The following is a 23,118-nucleotide window of genomic DNA, read 5'->3' on the forward strand; positions in this document are numbered from 1 at the left end:
TCACAGCTGACCTTGATTGATCTGGTCATCTATGCGTCCCTGGAAGCTGTTAACATCCGCGGAGTTCGATGGTCAAGGGCCTTGAGGCCAGTCTTCCTCATTAACTTCCCTGAAAGTCGTCAGGTAAGGATATGATTTAGGATGCACAAGATGGTTTTTTTTTTTAACTTTTTTACTGAAGTGTCGTTGAATCACAGTGCCATGTTAATTGTTGCTGTGCAATGAAGTGACTCAGTTACACATTTACATGTACATTCTCTTTCGTATCCTTTTCCATTATGGGCAGGATGTGAGTACAGTTATTCTGGGATGCTGGGTATAGTTCCCTAGCTGTACAGTAGGACCTTGTTTCTGCATTCTCTGCATACCAGTTTGGCTTCTCTGGTGGCTCAGTGGTAAAGAATCCCCCTGCCAATACAGGAGACGTGGGTTAGATCACTGGTCCCCTGGAAAAGGAAATGGCAACCCACTCCATTATTCTTGTCTGGGAACTCCCTTGAACAGAGGAGCCTGGCGGGCTACTGTCCATGGGGTTGCAAAGAGTCAGACACGACTGAGCAACTAAAACGACAGCATATCCCAGTCTGCGTCTGCTAAGGGAGTGGGGTTTTTGTTTTAGCAGAAAATCAGCTGATTGTGTGTGAATGAAACGAAATTTTGTTTTCACAGATCCGAAGGGCTTTCCGGAGCATCCGGAACACTCTGCCCGACATCCTCTACGTCTTCCTCTTGTTCCTCTTCAGTATGATGATTTTCTCCCTCATGGCCTTGAAGCTTTTCGGGGACAGGTGAGCACACTGCTCTGGAGGTTTCTGCCGGAGAACTCTCCCATGTGTGTGTTCAGCCTGCTGGTGGCAGAATTGATCACCAGCGGCTGTCTTCCCCGTTCAGACACTCCAGCAGGGCTCCAGCAAGGGGACAAGGGTTGGAAACCACAGCTGCATTTCCGTCTGTGGGTTTTTTACACTCTGTGTCGTTGGGTCGTCTTTAGGGGTCTCAGAACGGTGGAAGGGTCGCCGTACTTCACCAACGTCCTGGACATAGCGTTTGAGCTCTATGTGCTGGTCACCACTGCAAACAGCCCTGACGTCATGTACGTGAGTCACCGGTTCACAGCCACTGATGCCTGCTATATGTGCACTTTCTTAAAAGCAACTGTAAGAGGAAAAAATGGTGGTTTTCTGTTTACTCATATTTGTTGTAAAATTTTTATACAGTTTTTTTTGGAGGGCCACACCATGAGATATGCGGGGTCTTAGTTCTCCCACCAGGGCTTCCTTACCCTCAGGAATAGAAGCTCCGAGTCTTAACCACTGGACTGCAGGGGAAGTCCCTATGTAAATTTAGATTTAAATAGAGAGGGTAGGCTAGTGCCAACACTTTGCACTCTTCAAAAATTTTATGAGGGACTTCCCCTGCAGTCCAGTGGTTAAGACTCTGAGCTTCCATTGCAGGGAGCACTGGTTTGATCCCTGGTTGGGGAACTGAGATCCTGAATGCCAACAACATGGCCAAAAAGAAAAAAAAAAAAGACTAAATTAAAACTAAATTTAGATGACCTTTTTAAAAAAACCAAAAGCAACAGGAGACATCTCTGGAAACACAACTTAAGTATTTGAACTCAATTCTGTTCTGGAATGTTCTTTGAGTCTGGAGTTGAAACACTTAAGCCATTTTTGTAAATGAAGCACAGCTTTTCTCCTAAGCATTGATGTGGTTTTCTGGCTAAATGAAACAGGAAAGAAATGTAAAGATTAGGAGTTGTCCCCTCCCCCTGTCCCACAGTGCCAATTCTCCACACATGTGGATGTTATTTAGGAGAAAAACATCAGGCTTTTTTTTTTTCTTTTCCCTAATATCCTGTTTGTTATGGCTTTGTCTTGTTTGTGGAGGTAAGATTATTCAACAGTGCACCCTGAGTAGATGACTCCTGGGTTCTAGGGTGTGGCTGGGGCTGTGACTGCAGATGTCCACCCGTCTCCTCCCATAACGCGCTTGGGGGAAGGGCGCGTTTCCTGTTGAGTTGTGCGTAGGACTGTCGTGTCAACTTGTCCTGGGTTCTTGCTCACTCTGAGGCCTGCCTCTAGCCAAAAATGAGCACGGTGAAGTTCCTGGCCCTCCTGTTTTTTCTTGGCTCTTTCCCTTGGCTGATTCCCTCAGTGTCCCCTGCTGAACAAAACCCAGTTTCCGTGAAAGGTGGTGTGAGCATGCATCCTGATTTATGCCTCCTGTCCTGGCACCATTACTTTTTAAAATTATTTTTTATGTTTTTTTGGTTATTCTGGGTCTTTGATGCTGCACTGGGGCTTCCTCTAGTTGTGGCGAGTGGGATCTGCTCTTCACTGTGGGACATGGGCTTCTCGTGGTAGTGATTTCTCCTCCTGCGGAGCACTGGCTCTATGCTCACGGGGCTTCAGTAGTTGCGGCTCATGGCCTCAGTTGTCCTCCACAGGTTTAGTTGCTCTGTAGCATATGGAATCTTCCTGGGCCAGGGATTGAACCCGTGTCCCCTGCATTGCCAGGCAGATTCCTAACCATTGTGCTGCCAGGGAAGGCCCCAGTGCCATTATTAATGGTACTTCTTTCGTTCTCATAGTCCGAATGTGGGTAGAAAATTATCTGCCTTCCCCGCATCCCAGCAAGGTATTCTGGTGTCCTTGAAAAGCCTTGAGTGTGAACCCAGGTCACAGTTCAGATTCTTTCTATAATTCTGGGCAAGTGGTTCTCCTTTCTGGGCTCTGATTTTCTCAGTGGGAAGGGAGGGAGAGGGATGGGGGCATCTCCCAGATCTTGCTGGCTCTGGAAGTTGGCACTTCTCTAAGGCACTGAGAACTTCAGAAGGCAGGTCTGGAGTGAGCCATTTAGCGTGAAGCTCGGTGGTGGCTTTGAGGCCCCGTCGCACTGTCTGGGGGAGACTTAGAGTGAGACAGGTTTCCCTGGGCCCCGTGCATGTGGACTGTCCGCGTGGGAGGTCACCTATGGTCAGCTGTCTGTGCACCGTGGACCCAGGGCACGGAGACCATGACAGATACTTATTTCCTTCTAGGATGCCTGCCTACGAGCTCAACTGGTGGTATTCTCTGTACTTTATCACCTACATCATCATCAACACCTACCTCTTCATGTCCGTCTTTCTGGCTGTTGTCTACAACAACTACAGGAAGCACTTGAAGGTGACACGCCTGACCTGGGGTCCAGCGGGGGTCAGTTGCCTGGCTGGGGTGGGAGCAGGGACGCCAGCCTGTGCATTTGCAAAATATTTGAGCATACTTATTTTCCTTTTGCTTTGATGAATCTGAAGATTCATTTGCCTGGCTGAACTCTGCTGGGCCAGGTGGTTCTTTGTCAGTCTGGCACGGGTCTGACATGTGTCTCAGCTTCAGGGCAGATCCTGGATTTGCTCCTCACTCTTTGTTTTTTCTCTTTTTGGCCGGGCCACTTGGCATGTGTGATCCTGGTTCCCTGACCAGGGATTGAACCCTGCAGTGGAAGGGCAGAGTCTTAACCACTGGACCACCAGGGAGGTCCCTTATCCCTCACTCTTAATGCATCTGATTGCTCATGGCTCCTTGAAGTCTTTTCTCCTTTTTTTGAGGGTTTTTATTTACTTATTTTCAAATTTTTATTGAGTATTAAAGTAAACTCTTTATTTTAGTGTATTTATTTTTAAATTTTTCGTTGATATACAGTGTTGTCTTGGTTTCAGGAGCACAGCAAAGTGATTCAGTTGTCCATATACATATATCCATTCTGTTTTCACTTCTTTTCCCATATAGGCCATTACAGAGTATTGAGCAGAGTTCCCTGTGCTATACAGTAGGTCTATTTCATTATCTATTTTCTATATAGTAGTGGATATATATCAATCCCAACCTTCCAATTCATCCCTTCCTCACTTTCCTCCCTGGTAATATAGATTGTCTTCTATATCTGTGACTCTATTTCTGTTTTGTAAATAAGTTCATTTTTACTATTTTTTTTAGATTCCACATATAATATTCATATGATATTTCATATGATATTTGTCCTTTTCTGTCTGACTTACTTCATACAAAGTATGAAAGAGCCAAAGCTGATGAAGACATAGCTGCACCCATTAAGAGTTTAAGGTCTTTAAATAATAAATGCTAGAGAGGGTGTGGAGAAAAGGGAACCCTCCTACATGCTGATGGGAATGTAAACTGGTGTAGCCACTATGGAAGACAGTGTGGAGGTTCCTTTAAAAACTAAAAATAGAGTTACCTTATGATCTAGCAATCTCCCTCCTGGGTGTATATTCAGAAAAAACTCTAATTCAAAAAGATAGCTGTACTCCCATGTTCATTGCAGCGCTATTCACAATAGCTGAGTCTCAGAAGCAACAAATGTCCATTGACAGATGAGCGAATAAGGAAAAGGTGGTACGTATTTAAAATGGAATATAGAGAGAATGAAACACGCCATTTGCAGCCATAAAAAAGAATGAAATAATGCCATTCGCAGCAACACGGGTGGAACTAGAGATGATCATACTAAGTGAAGTAAGTCAGACAGAGAAAGACAAACACCACATGATATCACAGATATGTGTAATCTAAACTATTATACCAATTAATTCATTTACAAAAAAGAAATAGACTCACAGACATAGAAAATAGACTTGTGATTACTAAAGGGGAAAAGCAGGGATGGATCTATTCAATTCAGTTCAGTTCACTTGCTCAGTCGTGTCCGACTCTTTGCGACCCCATGGACTGCAGCACACCAGGCTTCCCTGTCCATCACCAACTCCCGGAGCTTACTTGAACTCATGTCCATTGTGTCGGTGATGCCATCCAACCATCTCATCCTCTGTTGTCCCCTTCTCCTGCTCTCAATCCTCCCCAGCATCAGGATCTTTTCAAATGAGTCAGCTCTTCACATCAGGTGGCCAAAGTATTGGAGTTTCAGCTACATCAGTCTTTCCAATGAATATTCAGGACTGATTTCCTTTAGGGTGGACTGGTTGGATCTCCTTGCAGTCTCTCAAGAGTCTTCTCCAACACCACAGTTCAAAAGCATCAATTCTTTAGTGCTCAGCTTTCTTTATAGTCCAACTCTCACATCCATACTTGACTACTGGAAAAACCATTGCCTTGACTAGATGGATCTTTGTTGGCAAAGTAATGTCTCTGCTTTTTAATAAGCTGTATAGATTGGTCATAACTTTTCTTCCAAGGAGTAAGCATCTTTTAATTTCACAGCTGGGAGTAAGCATCTTTTAATTTCACAGCTGCAATTACCATCTGCAGTGATTTTGGAGCCCAGAAAAATAAAGTCAGCCACTGTTTCCACTGTTTCTCATCTGTTTCCCATGAAGTGATAGGACCAGATGCCATGATCTTAGTTTTTTGAATGTTGAATTTTAAGCCAGCGTTTTCACTCTCTTCTTTCACTTTCATCAAGAGACTCTTCAATTCCTCTTGGCTTACTGCCATAAGGGTGGTGTCATCTGCATATCTGAGGTTGTTGATATTTCTCCCGGCAATCTTGATTCCAGCTTGTGCCTCATCCAGTCCAGCATTTTTCATGATGTACTCTGCATATAAGTTAAATAAGCAGGGTGACAATATACAGCGTTGACATACTCCTTTCCCAATTTGGAAACAGTCTGTTATTCCGTGTGTGTTCTAATTGTTGCTTCTTGGTCTGCATATGGGTTTCTCAAGAGGCAGGTCAGGTGGTCTGGTATTCCCATCTCTTGAAGAATTTTCCACAGTTTGTTGTGATCCACACAGTCAAAGGCTTTGGTGTAGTCAATAAAGCAGAAGTAGATGTTTTTCCGGAACTCTCTTGCTTTTTCAATGACCCAACAAATGTTGGCAATTTGATCTCTAGTTCGTCTGCCTTTTCTAAAACCAGCTTGAACATCTGGAAGTTCACGGTTCATATCCTGTTGAAGCCTGACTTGGAGAATTTTGAGCATTACTTTGCTAGCATGTGAGATGAGTGCAATCATGTGAGTGTTCTTTGGCCTTGCCTTTCTTTGGATTGGAATGAAAACTGACCTTTTCCAGTCCTGTGGCCACTGCTGAGTTTTCCAAATGTGCTGGCATATTGAGTGCAACACTTTTACAACATCATCTTTTAGGATTTGAAATAGCTCAACTGGAATTCCATAACCTTCACTAGCTTTGTTTGTAGTGATGCTTCCTAAGGCCCACTTGACTTTAAATTCCAGGATGTCTGGCTCTAGGTGAGTGATCACACCATCATGATTATCTGGGTCATGAAGATCTCTTTTGTATAGTTCTTCTGTGTATTCTTGCCACCTCTTCTTAATATCTTCTGCTTCTGTTAGGTCCATACCATTTCTGTCCTTTATTGTGCCCATCTTTGCATGAAATGTTCCCTTGGTGTCTCTACTTTTCTTAAAGAGATCTCTAGTCTTTCCCATTCTATTGTTTTCCTCTATTTCTTTGCATTGATCATGGAGGAAGTCTTCTTATCTCCTCTTACTATTCTTTGGAACTCTTGATTCAGATGGGTACATCTTTCCTTTTCTCCTTTGCCTTTTGCTTCTCTTCTTTTCATAGCTGTTTGTAAGGCCTCCTTAGATAATCATTTTGCCTTTTTACTTTTCTTTTTCTTGGGGAGGGTCTTGATCACTGCCTCCTGTACAATATCACGAACCTCCATCCATAGTTCATCAGGCACTCTGTCTGTTAGATCTAATCCCTTGAATCTATTTGTCACTTCTACTGTATAGTCATAAGGGATTTGATTTAGGTCATACCTGAATGGTCAAGTGTTTTTCCCTACTTTGTTCAATTTAAGTCTGAATTTCACAATAAGGAGTTCATGATCTGAGCCATATATATATATGTGTGTATGTATATATATGTATACATATATATATGTATGTATTATGTGTATATATATTTATATACATATATGCAACTGTGTGTGCTGAGTTTCTTCAGATTAACTCTGTGTGACCCTATGGATTGTAACCCCCAGGCTCCTCTGTTTGTGGGGATTCTCTAGGCAAGAACACTGGAGTGGCTTCCCATGCCCTCCTCAGGGGGTTGTCCCGACCCAGGGATCAAACCTGCATCTCTTATGTCCTGTATTAGTAGGTGGATTCTTTACCACTTGTGCCGCCTGGGAAGCCCTATCTATCTACCCTATCTATCTATATATGATTAAATCACTTTGCTGTACCTGAAATGAACACGACATTGTAAATCACCTCTACTCAGTTTTAAAAAAAGAATTTATGGTCTAGCTATGTTATCAGCTTACAGGGAGCAGTAGGGATGGGCATCCACATGGCCCATTATACCATGAAGAGGGGTTCTTCTCTTCCGGAAGATTCCCTGTGCACAGTCAGGCTTAATGGCAGCCCAGACCTCTTCCTTCTAGACCACTTCTAGCCTTGTTTCACTCACCTGCTTTCCTCCCGCTCTCCTTCTCTGTCTTCATCGACTTAATGTCAGATCTGTCTTCTCCCACCCCTGCGTCTCCCTCTCTCTCAGCAGCATACCTCATCTCCTTCCTTTCTGGAATCTGCCTCGCTCCTGGGCAGGGCGGAGCTTGGACCTGTCTGCCTCCTGCTGCTTTGTTTTCTCAGCATTCTGATTATCCTTCATGGGTTCCCTCACTTGCACGTGGTAAGCAGAGTTCTGTTTCTTCAGATACTGGATAGTTACCCATGTCTGGAGCAGGGGAGGGATTTGTACCTTGCAAATTAACAGACTCATCAGTGACTTCTCTCTGCGATTCCCCCTGTGGCATGAGTTCCTGGGTTGTTATTACAAGATGAGATGTTGCAAACCCAGGAGCAGGAGCAGGACAACGAGTCTTCGTTAGGCGTGGTGAGACCTTTCCACTTGGGTATCTCCTGCTCATCCAGAAAGGATACACGTGGTCCCGAGGATGCACTCATCCCAACTCGTCCATTACCTTGAAATGTTTAAGGCTGAGAAATGAGGCTTTCTTGCAATCTTCCTCTTAAGAAAAACGCACACATTTCTGTTGTTTTTTCAAGAATGAGATTCACACACTGGCATACCTGAAGCGTCACAAAATGACGGAAGCTTTCAACATCCTGAAAGTCAAGGTGGGCACAGCGTTTGTGGTGAAGGAAGCCCGGTGGAGGCAGCTGGTCAAAGTCGTGGCTCCAGACATCAGCAGTTCCCACCTGGAGCTCCTGCTGAGGATCTCCGACGAGGGACAGACGGGGCACGTGGGTAAGAAGCCTCAATGAGAAGTGGGGGGATGGGACATTGTCTTCATTTTCTTTTTAAAAAAGCTATGTATTTATTTGACTGAGTCCCATCTTAGCTGGGACACACGGGTTTCTCTCTAGCTGTGGCAGGTGGGCTTAGTTTGTGGGATCTTAGTTCCCTGATCGGGGATCAAATCCTCAACCTCTCCAATGGAAGGCAAACTCCTAATCACTGGGCCACCAGAGAAGTCCCTCATTTCCTCACGTTTGCAAATGGAGGTGTGTATTGGCTGGAGGTGTTACCGTGGAGTTAGGGTCCCGAGCTGTGTTCTGACCAGGGTGCATGTAGTCAGCATGTGCCGAGCCTTCCGGACGCCCTTTACCTTGGAACACGGTCATTCCCTGTCTGGGATTCTGCTTTCAGGAGCACATCTAAAACATGGAAAATGGCTGTATAAATAAACGCTTGAAGTGCATTTAGCATTTACAAGTGAGAAGTTGAAAGTAACCTCCATATTCATGTATAAGTGGTTGATAGCGATGATCAGTAATGCTTGATATTGGTAGCGTGCTTGCCATGTGCGTGCCACTGTTGTGATTGTTGTATGTGATCTTCCCCAGACTCACTGAGGCGGGGGTCTCGTTATCCTCTTTTGTCAGTATGGGAACTGAGACTCAGAGAGGTCAAGTCATTTGCCCAGGGCCACACAGCTGCAGTGTGGTACAGGCCATCTAGACTCCAAGGCCCCTGCCTTTTATCATTATTCGAAACTGCCCCAAATTCTAAGGGTCGCTTAACAGGAAATGTTGGTGACATCAAAAATGATCATGAAGGGACTTCCGTGGTGGGCCAGTGGCTATGACTCCATGCTTCCAAGGCAAGGGCCATGGGTTTGATCCCTGTTTGGGGAACTAACATCCCACATGCTGTGCAGTGTGGTCACATAAATAAATACATTTTAAAAGATGCTTTTAAAAATGACCATAAAGATGAGGTAGCAATGGGGAAAGATATACGATGACTGCAGTACACTCCAACTTCAGTTCACCAGTTTCAAGAAGAGTCTAGAGGGAGACGCATCCAAATGCTGTGGTAAGTCTGAGAGGATGTAGATTTAAGTGAGACAAGAAGTCTCAAAGCAGTCCAGCGGAGCCAGGGCTTTCTTAGGGCTCACTGCCTGTGTGAGAAGAAGAAAACAATGACTGATCCTCTGGAACTTATGAGAGTGTCCAGGGAAAAGAGGGAACTGTGTGGCCGGACACTGTTAAACAGGGGGTGCCAGCATCCTCCATTGAGGGTTTTGGACCCAGGAGGCCAGGTCAGCAGGGCTTGCCAGGCGTCCTCGCTGAGCTGTGGGCATGTGCCTTCAGCCACCCAACTCGATGGCTCAGAAGCCAGGCTTCTCAGCCCCCTGAAGAGTCAGGTTTGGTGGCTCTGTTAGGGAATGGCACTGATACACTCTGGGTCCTCGTGTGAGACTTAGGGTTCCGCTAATGATGGGGGAAGAGTGGCTGGCCAATCCTTGAGCACCAAACTTTGCAAGTTCTTTGGAAAGTGCGTGAAGCTTTTAAATTTCTAGCCCGCCATGGATTTGTATATTTGGGTAAAACACAGCAAAGGTGAATGACTAGAAAGGTGGAATTAAAAAAACACATAAAATTCAAGTCCCAATTTTTCATTACTAAATTTTCCCTCCTGGGTGGATTTTCTTTTTTAAGTTTTTTTGTCCACACTGTGCTGCATGTGGGATCTTAGTTTCCTGACCTGGGATTGAGCCTGCATCTCCTGCATTGCAAGGTAGATTCTTAACCACTGGACTGCCAGGGAAGCCCCTCCTCTTCTTATGAAGGGCACCAGTCATATGAGATCAGGGCCCACCCTAATGACCTCCTTTCTGCCTAATTACCTCGTCAGAGGCTCCATCTCCAAAATATAGGCACCCTTGGAGGAGCTGGGAGCTAAGTCTTCAGCATATTAAATCTCAGGGGACACAGATCAGCCCATAACTCCTGTTTGGCTGGTTCCGGCCTTAGACTGTTGCCTTCTCTAGAACTTTCTTCTATCTCTGGTTTACCATCCCCCACGCCCTAGCACTGCTAATCTTCGAAAACTTGTGTCAGATTTATAGCCTTAGGTTATCGAAACCTCAAACTTGAACATTTACTCAAAGCACAGCACCGCCGTGGTTCTGCTTCATACACGGCTTTCCCCCTCACATGACGTGAGGCTGGTCTGAGGCTGCAAAGCTGCAGCATGACGACAGCCCCAGACCTCACCAGGCAGCGCCCTGAGGTTCTGATGCCCTGGGGACGCTCAGCAAAGGACATCACACGGCCTTCTGAGCAGGTGAGATGGGGCAAAGGGGGTCGGCAGATGCCCTTGAGGCATATCTACCCATGACCTTGGCTGCCACTGGTTGGCTCATGACTGGAGTCAGCAGGCCTCGGTCCTCAGCTCTGAGCCCTGCTCAATTTTTTGTTTTTAAACTTTTTATTTTGTGTTGGGGTATAGCTGATCAACCATGTTGTGACAGTTTCAAGTGGACAGCAAAGGGACCCAGCCATCCACATACATGTATCCATTCTCCTCCAAACTCCCCTCCCGTCCAGGTTGCCACGTAACATCAAGCAGAGTTCCTGTCCTTATTGGCTATGCATTTTACTTATAGCAATGTGTACATGTCTGTCCCAAACTCCCTAACTATCTCTAATGACCCCCCATCTTTCTCTCCAGCAATGTTTGTTCTGTAAGTCTGTGAGTCTCTTTCTGTTTCATAAGTTGATTTGTATCATTTCTTTTTAGATTCCGCAGATAAGGGGTGCCATGGATTTCTCCCTCTCTGTCTGACCTACTTCACTCAGTATGGGAATCTCTAGGTCTGCCCATGTTGCTGCAGATGGCGTTATTTCATTCTGCTTAAGGCTAAGGCCGTGGCACCCACTCTAGTACGCTCGCCTGGAAAATCCCATGGACGGAGGAGCCTGGTGGGCTGCCGTCCATGGGGTCGCACTTCACTTTCACTTTTCACTTTCATGCATTGGAGAAGGAAATGGCAACCCACTCCAGTGTTCTTGCCTGGAGAACCCCAGGGATGGCGGAGCCTGGTGGGCTGCCATCTCTGGGGTCGCACAGAGTCGGACACAACTGAAGTGACTTAGCAGCCGCAGCAGCAGCAGTGACTAAGTAATATTACATTGTATACACGCACCACATCTTCTTTATCCATTCTTCTGTCGATGACTGTTTAGGTTGTTTCCACGTCTTAGCTGCTCTAAACAATGCTTCAGTGAGCACTAGGATGCAGGTATCCTTTTGGAGCACACTTTTCTCCAGATATATGCCCAGGAAACCCTGCTCAGTTTTGCCCCCTGAGTCATGATCCTATTAGTAAATTAAATGAGACCAGGACTCATCTAGTTTGAAAAAAGGAGTCCGTCTGAGTCACAGATTTTATTAGCACTCCATGGAAGTGGCAAGAAGGTGCCCGTGAACTCATGGCTTAGCAGACTTCCCCAGTATTTTGCCTTTCACAAAACAGGGATGTCAATGTAAATACTGTTACCAGGGCAAACATGTGCTTAAGGAAGACAGCCAATTAGATTTGTTAACTTCTAGGGATTGTAGGTTATCTTTTAGGGGAGATAGCAGTTATTTCTGGTGTCTGGGTGTGCAAAGACTCCTTTGGTTAACCAACACTTTCTTTTTAAAAATTTTTTTAAAGGTTTTCTTTTGATGTGGATCATTTTTCTAAGTCTTCATAGAATTTGTTACAATATTGCTTCTGTTTGATGTTTGGCCTCAAGTCATGTGGGATCTTAGCCCCCCACCAGGGATGGAACCCCAACTCCCTGCATTAAAAGGTGAAGTCTGGACCACCAGGGAAGTCCCTAGCCAACACTTTCAAAGACAGTTTTAATAACAGAAAGACACACAGAATTTCACACTTCACTGTAGTCTCCACTCAGTACGAGCAGGGAGACCACCAGTTCTGTGAAGCATGCTCACCTTCTCCCTTGATCTATAACTATGGGCCTGTGTGGTTTCCAAGGTTAAATGCTGGAATTCTGTTAGTGCCAAAAGTGTTAGACTTAAATCTGGTGTTAAACTGAGAAAGATGAAACTTATAGATGTGGAAAGAAAAGGGCTGAATAGAATTGTTAACAGAGAGTATAGAGAATAATGTGTCTACAACAAGAGTTGCTAGGCTGTGATCCACAGGCTATATATGGTCACTGCCTGTTTTTATAAACACATTTTACTGGAACACAGCCAGGCTCATTCATCTGTGTTTTGTTTATGGCTGCTTTCATGTTAAAGTGGCAGAATTGAAAAGTTGAAACAGGGATCAATTGGTCCACAAAACAACATATTTACTCTTTGCAGAAAAGAATTTGCTGACCCCTAATCTCCAACATATAGTACCAGATGGGCACAAATTTCTTGACACAAAATTACCATAATTTGGACCCTCTTTGTCCTTTCTTGTTCTTTTTTTTTTTTTTTAATGTTTATTTATTTATTTGGCTCTGCCGGGTCGTAGATGCAGCATGTGGAATCTTTAGTTGCAGCACATGGGATCTAGTTCCCTGACCTGGGATCAAACCCTGGCCCCCTGCATTGGGAGCACAGAGTCTTAGCCAGTGGACCATCAGGGAAGTCCTGTCCTTTCTTGTTCTACAGAATCTTCTGGATGAAAAGATGTGAGCCCAGTGATACTGATAGAGTCCCTGTTGGTTGAGGTTATTTGACTACTGAGGTTGTGGCTGGATTCTGTGTACACACACACACACACACACACACACACATAGAGTTTTATTTATTTATTTGACTTGTCAGGTCTTAGTTGCACTACATGGAATCTTTCGTTGTGGCATTTGAACTCTTAGCTGTGGCATGTGGGTCGAGCTCCCAGACCAGAGACTGAACCCCAGGCCCCTGCACTGGGACCTCAGAGCTTAGCCACTGAACCACCAGGGAAGCCCCTTGGCTGGATTCTTATCAGGAGGCTCCCCTGGACCCTATTTGTGGTTGTCATGTCAGTGTCTCCCTACTGTCAGATGGTGGAGCTCACATAGCCCAAGTCTCTGAACTCAAGTTATCACATCAACTAATTTTCCCAGGCTGCCCTTCGCCCTGAGTGGGTACTACACGCCTTTGACTATTAAGACAAATGTATGTGTTTTGGTTCTAACTCTTAAGACCCAGAATCTTTAGAGTTAGAATCTAAGAATAAGGTATTCATAGATATCCTAAGATATGTAAGAATGTTTTCATTCAACTTGGTGTTCTTAGGATCACTGAGTGTGTAGTGTTAATCTCTCAGTCATGTCCAATTCTTTGCAACCCCATGGACTATCGCCCACCAGGCTCCTCTGTCCATGGAGTTCTCCAGGCAAGAATACTGAAACGGGTTGCCATTTCCTTCTCCAGGGGGTCTTCCCAACCCAGGGATCGAACCTGGGTCTTCTGCATGCAGGCAGATTCTTTACTGTGGCTCTCCTAGAGAATATAAGCAACTTGACTGTTGAATATCACTCAGTGTTTTGTCTAACTCAGGCTCCTCACTCAGATGAGGCCACACTTTGGACATGGCTGAGGCTTTCTCTTTGCCTGGGTGTCTGTTGATAGCAGTTCACTGTCATTCTCAAGTTAATCATTATGGTGACATCTGTAGATCCATGACTGGTGGTTTACTTCTGAAAACTTGGAGACCTGGCCATCATCTAGGCCTCTAACCAAGAAGCATTCTAGAATTTAAAAACTCTATCCCAGGACTTCCCTGATGGTCCAGTGGCTAAGTCTGTGTGCTCCCAATGCTGTGGGCCTGGGTACCATCCCTGGTCAGGCAACTAGATCCTATATGTCACAACTAAGAGCTTGCATGCCACAACTAAAGGTCCCACATGCCGCAACGAAGATAAAAGATCCCGAGGGCCACAGTTAAGACCCAGCACAGCCAAATAAATAAATATTTTTTTTAAAAAATAATTCTTTAAAAAATTTAAAAAAAAATCCACCCCACTCTTTAACAACTATCTCAGCTATACGTGAATCTGTACGTGCAATTTACAACTTTCTTTAAAGCTTAACAAAGCCTTCAACTTGGTTTTCAAAGAAGCAGCAACACTGTGTAATCTGATTTCATCCATCAATGTGATGTTTCTTTAAGTTGTATGTAACAGGAAGTTCATACATGAACAGTGGACTCCTGTTCATGCAACCCAGTGGACTCTTGCTCAGTATCCCATATGCCTGGGTGGTGACAGAGAATAGCCCGCTTGCCCTGGGCGATCAGCAGGTCCTAAGAGCATTGGTTTGGCTGCTTTGGGCTGGCTCAGGGTCTGCTTGAGGACAGGCGGGAGCCTGGGCCACTCATTGGCCCCTTGGCCTTGGCCTTTGAGGCTTCAGATCTTCATCTGTGAAATGCAGATCCAGGATGCTATCTCAGTGTCCCTCTTTGGACCATAGTGTCACAGTGGCCCCATATTGGGGGGTCGTCTTTTCATTGCAGACAAAATGAACTTTCTACGCTTGGCTGACCTCCTCAACATCCGGGTGGTCGCCATCAACATCAAGAGACACCCACTGGAAACTTGGATGCCTCGGGTATACCAGTCGTCCACAAGCCTCTTGGTCCAGAAGATGGTTCAACACAGGCAAGTGAGATGGAGCCGGTTTTCTCTGAAGTTGCTCTCAAAGTAGTTGAATCAGTTAGTGCTGTCTGGACTGAGCACATTTCACCACTGAAGCTCTAAATCAGCCCCCTGCTCGCTGCCTTTGTTTTCTCAGGGAGGCCTGGAAAGGGTTTTGGACAAGCTGCGTTTAACCTTAGCCAGAGGCCAGGCTTTTAGACTACGCTTCCTTCTTTGATTTTGTTTTTGTTTTTTTAATTCTCAAGAGCCACAGACTGGCTGTGCTTTCTGAGTCAGGGAAGCTAATCACTCTCTGATTTCAGAAAGTTCCAGCCCTATCAGAGTCATTAGGAAGTTGATGGCAAGTGTGGTATTTTGACTCTGTAAAGTATATGGTAAGAAGACGTGAGTTAGCATCCCTGGAATGACTGTTAAGAATGTCAATTGAATCTTTTATTCTCAAGTAGATGGACTTGGTGAAAAGCGACTGATTGGAAAAGACCCTGATGCTGGGGAAGACTGAGGGCAGGAGGAGAATGGGGGGCAGGCCGATGGTTGGATAGCATCATCAATACAATGGGCGTGAGTTTGAGTAAACTCCGGCAGATAGTGAAGAACAGGGAAGCCCAGAGTGCTGCAGTTCATGGGGTCGCAGAGTTAGACGCGACTGAACAGCACAATGTGCTCCAGAAAGAGTCCTTTATCCTGGTTGGAGACCTTATTTTCACTATGTGTTGCCTGGAATACTCCTAGCAGCAGAGATTCCCTCTTGCCTTCTTTGAATTTATTGTCTCATAAAAGTGAATGATGGGATGTCCCTGGTGGTTCAGTGGTTAAGACTCCACACTCACAGTGCAAGGGACCCAAGTTCTGTCCCTGGGGGGAACTAGATCCCACATGCCATGACTAAAGATCCCGAATGCTGCAACAAAGTTCTAAGATCCCACATGCCACAGCTAAGACCTGTTGCAAAATAAAGAAATTTTTTTTTTTTAAAGAAAGTAAATTGTTCAGAAGTCCTTGAACGTAGCCCAGCCTATGATGTAGGTAAATATCCCTTTCAGTGCCCGTGTTCTATATCAACCAAAACCCTTTATGTGAAGGGTCCTTTCCATTCATCTTGACATTGAGCTACAGATGTGTTTCATGTGATGGATGTTTGTGTGTCTACATGTGGCATCCAGGGCTGACCCCTAGAATCTGAAGCTTCCCCAGAACAGTGGGTTAGGACTCTATCTTCCTGTGGCCACGTCCAGGATTCGTCCAGGATTCACCCAGGATTCTCTGGAGCACAGAGCACAGATGCCTGCTTGGGGCAACCTGCTCTGTCATTGAAAAGTTGAGCCTGAGCCCAAATATCACATTTTTTTCATCCCTTTTTACCCGTGACTTGGTGAGAAAATAGGACATGTTGACTCCCTGGAAGTCTCGTGTGTGTGTAAAGTGACTGTATCCCAATTTTTAAAAAAGGCACACAAAAAGACACATGCACACACGCCGGATTTCAAAGACTTCATACCAAAAAAGGCTGCCAAATATCTCACTTATAATTTTTGTGATCATTACATGTTAAACAGATAGTATTTTGGGTGTACTGTGTTAAATAGAAAATATTGTTAAAATAATCTTAACCTGTTTAGAAAAATAAAATAAAAGAGTATTTGGTTTAAAAAAAAAAAGAAGTTTTTAGGCGCTTTCTTAGCAAAGGATTCCAGTTTTCCAGGGACAAGCAGTAGAGATACAGTGGTCCCCAAACCTTCTCCCTGCCCCTTGAGTCTACCGAACCTTTCCTCTGACCCAGCCGCTGTGCCGGAAAGGCGAACTTGGGAACACTAGGCCTTCGTCCTGCTCCCTCACTCTGCCTTCATTTTCTCCTTGGCAGGAAAGCCTGGGAGGCAGGTGAATGTCAGGGCCCTGACCATGCTGGGGCCTTTCTTTCCACGAGGGGTGGATGTGTGTGTGTGTGTATGTGTGTGTGTGTGTGTGTGTGTGTGTGTGTTGGTAGAGGGGGAGGTGGTGAGTGTATCCCATTCATCACATTGACAGGAAACACATTTGTCCCTGTAGGGCTCTAAACCTGCTTTTTTCTTTTTTAACTGCAATATATGACAGAATCTCTTCTTTTTTCCCTGCTGCCAGGATTTTCGTCTGGGTTTACGATGTCATCATTCTAATAAACACCATATTCATTGCTTTGGATGAGAAAGACTCCTTAATTTCCTACGCAGAATGGCTTTTCCTTTCTCTATATATCATTGAGATTCTCCTGAAATTGTATACGTATGAACCCAGAGCTTATTTTGGAAGGAATCAGTTCTGGAACTGGTGAGTCTGTGTGTTGTTTTTTTTTTGTGGGTGGTGGGGGGATCATGGGTGAGGACAGGGGCTTCCTGTCACCCTGTGGGAATACAGTGTGGAGTGTTTCAGACTTCATCTGCCTAGTTTTGAGGTTTCTTTTTTGTTGTTTTTTATTCATTAGTCTTGTTTTGTTTTTTCTGACCATGCTGCAGAGCCTGAGGGATCTTGGTTCTTAGTCCTCCCAGGAATCGAACCTGCGCCCCCTGCAGTGAAAGTGTGGCATCTTAACCTCTGGGAGTCCAGGGGAGCCCCCCAGGCTTCTTATAATGAGTCTTGAGGACATGGGAACATCTGGTTGTCAGAGCTGTGGTTTATCCTGTCAGTTCGAATGACTGGCTAAAATTAGAATCACAGATCATGGCATCTTGAATTTGAAAAGGGATCTTAGGATACACACCCAGTGAGACAGTTCCTCCAGAACTGCTGGGCCCCACACTCTAGTCTTATTATCAGAAAACACGGCCTGCGTGGCTGGATGATGAGGACCTGAGTGAGCTCTTCCCTGGGCTGGGTGTATCTCTTGTGCCCTTCTCTCCTCTAGGCTGGGTACCTGCCAGCCTCAAACCATCGCCCGCATGCTGCCCACCATCTTGGGTGCCGCTGAGTGTCGGCCATCACGGAACACCAACTTTAGGAGGACACAGCTTGGAAAGTTGGATCTCTGTGGTCACTGCTTTCAGTGCCGAGAAGCTCTCTAGAGTTCTTGTGTGGCCCAACAGGAGGGACCTGACCAGGGTTGTCCAGGACCATGGCACCCTTGTCAGAAGGAAAAGTAATGGCGTGATGAATTTCATCTTTAATTACAAAGTTGCAGAACCTCCCTGGTGGTCCTGTGGTTAAGACTCCGTGCTTCCAATGCAGGGGTTGTGGGTTTGATCCCTGGTCAGGGAACTAAGATCCCACACATTGTTCAGTGTGGCCAAAACACAAAAAGAAAAATAATAAATTTAAGTTGCAATGCATTTAGTAAAATTAATGCCAAGAAAGATTGTACTGTGTAGTCTGAAAATGTGTCAAAGTGTTCTTGCAAGTACGTAGCTATGTTGGAAGGCAGAGTGATATGAATCAGTTGATTTCTACAGATTTCCCGGAATGGTTCACTGGACCAGCCAGTCAGTGATAAAACACAGTGTTTCTTTCTTTGTATCTGCTGTCCTAAAAATCATGGAGATGAGTTTGATGGCTGGATCTTGGCTTTCCCTAGGAGATTGGATTCAGCATTTTCTTAGGATTCACTGTATCCTGAGCTTGACAGACTTTTCTCTGGATTTCTTACTGATGTTGCTTCTTCACTGTTAGGTTCGATACGTTGATCATCATCGCAGCCCTGCTGGCCACTGTGGCCAACACCACCATTCAAGGTCAGTGTCATCACCGACTCCCAGCTTCTCTGCTTCCTGGATCATGTGTTTAATCAGTAATCTTTGTGGAACATCCACGGCGCACCCTTAGGGGTGTTTGGAGCAATGCAGAGGGGATGAAAGAGAATCAGTAAAAATGCCCCATGTTCTGGAGAGGGATGGTAGCTTTGTCTGTGTTTAGCTCTATGGTTGTTGTTCAGTTGCTTAGTTGTGTCTGACTCTTTGCGATGCTATGGACCACAATACATCAGGCTTCCCTGTCCTTCACCATCTCCCGGAGTTTGCTCAAACTCATGTCCATCGAGTCAGTGATGCCATCCAACCATCTCATCCTCTGTCGTCTCCTTATCCTCCTGCCTTCCATCTTTCCCAGCATCAGGGTCTTTTCCAATGAGTCACTTCTTCGAATCAGGTGGCCAAAGCTTCAGCTTCAGCATCAGTCCTTCTAATGAATATTCAGGGTTTATTTCCTTTAGGATTGACTGGGTTGATCTCCTTGCAGCCTAAAGGACTCTCAATCATCCTCTCCAGCACTACAGTTCAAAAGCATCAATTCTTCGGTGCTCAGCCTTCTTTATGTAGAGATTCATTTGTAGGCATCATCATACCAAACACTCACCTGGTTATTTCTCCAAAACTGCCCTTGGTCTCAGGGCTCATCCTTGACCTTCTGCCCATGCTGGTCCCTGCCCATGTTGGATCCAGCTGTAGCATCAGCCTCTGCCCACCATCCTCCCACCCTCTTCTTTCTACCCTCCTCTGGCTTCCCCACACATGCCATCACCACCCTGCACACTCCTTCCTGTAGAAGGCAGAGAGGATTATTTACAGATAAAGCAGGTTCTCTTTTGTTTTTTTTTTCAAATTTTTATTTATTTATATTTTTGGCTGTGCTGGGTCTTCATTGCTGCGTGTGACTTTTCTCTGGTTGCAGTGCACAGGCTGGTGGGTTTCTCGTTGCAGTGGCTTCTCTTGTTGCAGAGCACGGGCTCTAGAGCACAGGCTCAGTAGTTGTGGCATGGGCTTAGTCACCCCGAGGCACGTGGGATCTTACCAGACCAGGGATTGAACCCAGGTCCCCTGCATTGGTAGTCGGATTCTTAACTACTGGATCACCAGGGAATTCCAGACAGAGTAGCTTCTTAACCTGACTATGAAATGAATGCTGGGGGAGAAGGGCTTGCTGAAACGTGTTCCGTAGAATGGGACCCACAGTCACTTCTTGACGATGGTCTGAAGTCTGGCCCTGCGCTCATGAGTCTTTACTCTAGGACTGGCAGGGCTGCTCAGCTCAGCTCTGATCAGCTTGGTGAGCCTTCCCTTCCTTATTGCTCGGAGCCATCACCCTGTTCTTGAAGTGAGATGTGCATTTGCCCAGGACGCACAGAGTCTCAGGCGTCGTTGAATTAAAGGAGGAGCTGGAGGTGCTCAGAAAGAACATTGTGAGTTGACTGTGTTCTTTTTCCAGCGAGAAAATACAACAGTCAGCAGATACTGGATATTGTCTTGATTTTGAGAATACTCCGGCTCTTACGGGTCATCGTCAGCATTCAGAGGTAAGGATGAAACCATGGGGAACCGTTGCCCCTGGGTGGTTTCCCCTTTCTGGGGCTCGACAGAGACCATCCTGCCTGGGAGCTAGAAGCACGCCCACCTGTGTACCCAGGGTGGAACTTGTATCGTGGACCTGGGTTCTCCGGGGGCAGTGGGCGGGGGCAGGGAGCCTGTGAAGATGCTGAAGGGTACCCACGTGGCAGCTCCCTGAGGGCAGGAATTCAGCCCATCACTTTCATCCCCGTGACCTGGTCCCTCTGCTGTGCTTGTATGTCATGATGGTGGCTCATGGTAACAGTGTGATAGCCATCGTCTTGTTGCTGTTCAGTCCCTAAGTCGCATCTGACTCTTTGTGACCCCATGAACTGCGGCATTCTAGGCTCCCCTGTCCTTCATTCTCATGTCCATGGCGTCAGTGATGCCATCCAGCCACCTCATCCTTTGCCATCCCCTTCTCTTGCCTTCAATCTTTCCCAGCATCAGGATCTTTTCCAATGAGCCAGCTCTTTGCATCAGGTGGCCAAAGTATTGGAGCTTGTCAAATCCTTCCAACAACGCTTTAATGATCCTGAGTTCATGGGTCATGACACTGAAGCTCAGAGAGAGTGAGTAGTTTCCCCAGTGTTGCTCAGCTAGAAAGAAACAGAACTAGGACACAAACCTAGGAGTCAGATCCCCACACCTGGAAAAACCCACTCTGTTTTGGATAGGCTAGGTTACTTTCTAGGAGTATAGCGGGATGCCTCCATTCGAGGACTGGCCTGCTACCCCACAAAATACTCACTCTTTCCACCTAAGTCTCCAAGGAAGCTTTAATACAGATTGGATTTTTGATGAAAAAAAGGTGGAGGAAAAAAATCAGATGAGACTGTATGGTTTTTCTTCTTTTTAAGTTTCTTTTTTTGTTGTTGTGGACCGTCTTTAAAGTCTTTATTGAATTTATTACAATATTATTTCTGTTTTATGTTTTGTTTTTTGGCCACAAGGCAGGTGGGATCTTAGCTTCCCAACCAGGGATCGAACCCTCACCCACCTGCCTTGAAAGGTAAAGTCTTAATCGCTGGTCCACCCAGGCTGGATGGGTTTTCAGCCTCAGAACCCACCTTTGTCTTACTGGTGAAACTGATTATCTTTCTCATGTTTTTGTTTTTTTTTAACTGCCTTGCTTTGCTCTAGGTGAAATACAACTTAACCACCTGCTGCCCCTCCCACCCAGCTCGGTAGATGAACTGACAGCGACAAAATTGTAAAGGCAGATTCCTAGCGGCATTTAGAGAACAGACCCAGGCCAGGAGGGAGAGGCATTGAACCAAAGGTGCTAGGCTGGTGTCAGCTTTATTCTCACCTGCCCTTTTCCTTGCGTCAGAAGCTTCGTTTTATCCCAGGTTCCGGGTGATCGTGACCACCTTGATTAACATTGGCCCCACGATGCTGACATTCGGCGGCCTGGTCTTGGTGAGTGTTCTCTTTCTGATCCACATGAAGCACGTGGTAAGGTGTTCAGTTGTTAAAAATTACTTGTTCACTTTTGGCTGAACTGGGTCTTCGTTGCTTTACTGGGCTTTCTATAGCTTTGTTGAGCAGCGGCTACTCTCCGATGCAGTGGGTGGACTCCTCATTACGGAGGCTTTTCTTGTTGCAGAGCGCAGATTCTAGGCCTTCAGTAGTTGCAGCATCTGGGTTCATTAGTTGGTGCACACAGGCTTTAGATGCCCAAGGCATATGGAATCTTCCCGGACCAGGGATCAAACCGCGTCCTCTGCTTTGACAGGCAGATTCTTAGCCACTGTACCAGCAGTAAGGAAAGTCTAAGAGATTCATTCTTAGCAGCTCTCTCTGAGCCTTATTTAAGTGATGGAAAGAAAGAGAGATGAAATCAATGAGTTCAGTGGTTTCTAGGACCCATTTTTAGAAATAGCAAATGTGTATAAACGTCAGACATTTATACATGCAAACAGTTTAGGTACACTGGCTGCTATGATAAACACCCCAGCCTCAGTGGGTTAATCTCGTCGAAGTTTCTTTCTCACCCACAGTCCAGGGGGTATTCCTAGCCCTAACCACCAGGTGGTTCTCAGGGATTTAAGCTCCTTCCAGTGCATGGCTCTTGTATCTGGATTATTTTTTAAGTTCTACTGGGAAATCGCTATACAGTATGACAAATGTGCATAATATGACAAATATGCAAAATCTAATGAGTTGGGCTTTCCTGGTGGCCCAACAATAAAGAATCCGCCTGGCAATTCAGGAGATGTGGGTTAGATCCCTGGGTCAGAAAACCCCCCCTGGAGAAGGAAATGGCAACCCACTCCAGTATGCTCGCCTGGAAAATCCCATGGACAGAGGAGACAGGCAGGCTGCATTCCATGGGGTTGTGAAAAGTCAGACAGGAGTGAACAACAATAGCAAATGTAACCCCCTGACTTGCTAGCAGCATCACTTTGACTTTGTAAGTGGAGACTCTGGGAGAGGTCAAGGTGGGCCCAGCCGGTGTGTTTCCCGTCCCTGAACCACCCAGTGGTCCATGGGCAGACCCCACCCACCCTTCTTCCTGATGTTGATGGCTAGGGTGCAGCCATTCCTGGAATGAGGGTAGCCACCTTTTCTGCTGGCTGTTGTCACTTGGCCCACCCATGTCCATGTCCTCCTGCCTCCCCTCACCCCGCGTGCCACCCCATGACTGCTGCCACCCACCCTAGGTGGTCTACTATGCATTTGCCATCATTGGGATGGAAGCGTTCCACGGCAAAGTGCACTTCTTGGACCCCGGTTCTGGCAGTCCTGATGCCCTGGTGTGTGGGAACCCAGCCTTAAAAGACTCAGCATTTGCCCGAGGCAGGTACTGCAAGAACAACTTCAACGACCTGGCGTCCTCACTCATCCTGCTGACGGAGCTCACCGTGGTTAACCAGTGGCACAATATCCTTTCTGAGGAGCGGGTGTGGTGGGAGATGCTCAGAGCAGCTCCTGGGAGGACAAGGAAATGGGAACCCGCTCCAGTATTCTTGCCTGGGAAATCCCGTG

General features: G+C 45.9%; 1 protein-coding gene across 1 annotated transcript in view; it reads left to right on the top strand.

The window, feature by feature from the left end:
- Nucleotides 1-23,118, top strand: part of LOC136164614 (two pore channel protein 2-like) — a 51,962-nt gene that overhangs the window by 18,522 nt on the left and 10,322 nt on the right. The window contains exons 5-15 of the mRNA XM_065929829.1: nt 7-123; nt 670-788; nt 992-1,093; nt 3,047-3,173; nt 8,009-8,210; nt 14,701-14,845; nt 16,961-17,146; nt 18,479-18,540; nt 20,009-20,096; nt 21,480-21,549; nt 22,794-23,013. Coding sequence (XP_065785901.1) covers nt 7-123; nt 670-788; nt 992-1,093; nt 3,047-3,173; nt 8,009-8,210; nt 14,701-14,845; nt 16,961-17,146; nt 18,479-18,540; nt 20,009-20,096; nt 21,480-21,549; nt 22,794-23,013 — 1,438 coding nt within the window. The remainder of the gene's footprint in view (nt 1-6; nt 124-669; nt 789-991; nt 1,094-3,046; nt 3,174-8,008; nt 8,211-14,700; nt 14,846-16,960; nt 17,147-18,478; nt 18,541-20,008; nt 20,097-21,479; nt 21,550-22,793; nt 23,014-23,118) is intronic.

This window comes from Muntiacus reevesi, chromosome 3 (assembly GCF_963930625.1).
Source record: "Muntiacus reevesi chromosome 3, mMunRee1.1, whole genome shotgun sequence".
Lineage (NCBI taxonomy): Eukaryota > Metazoa > Chordata > Mammalia > Artiodactyla > Cervidae > Muntiacus > Muntiacus reevesi.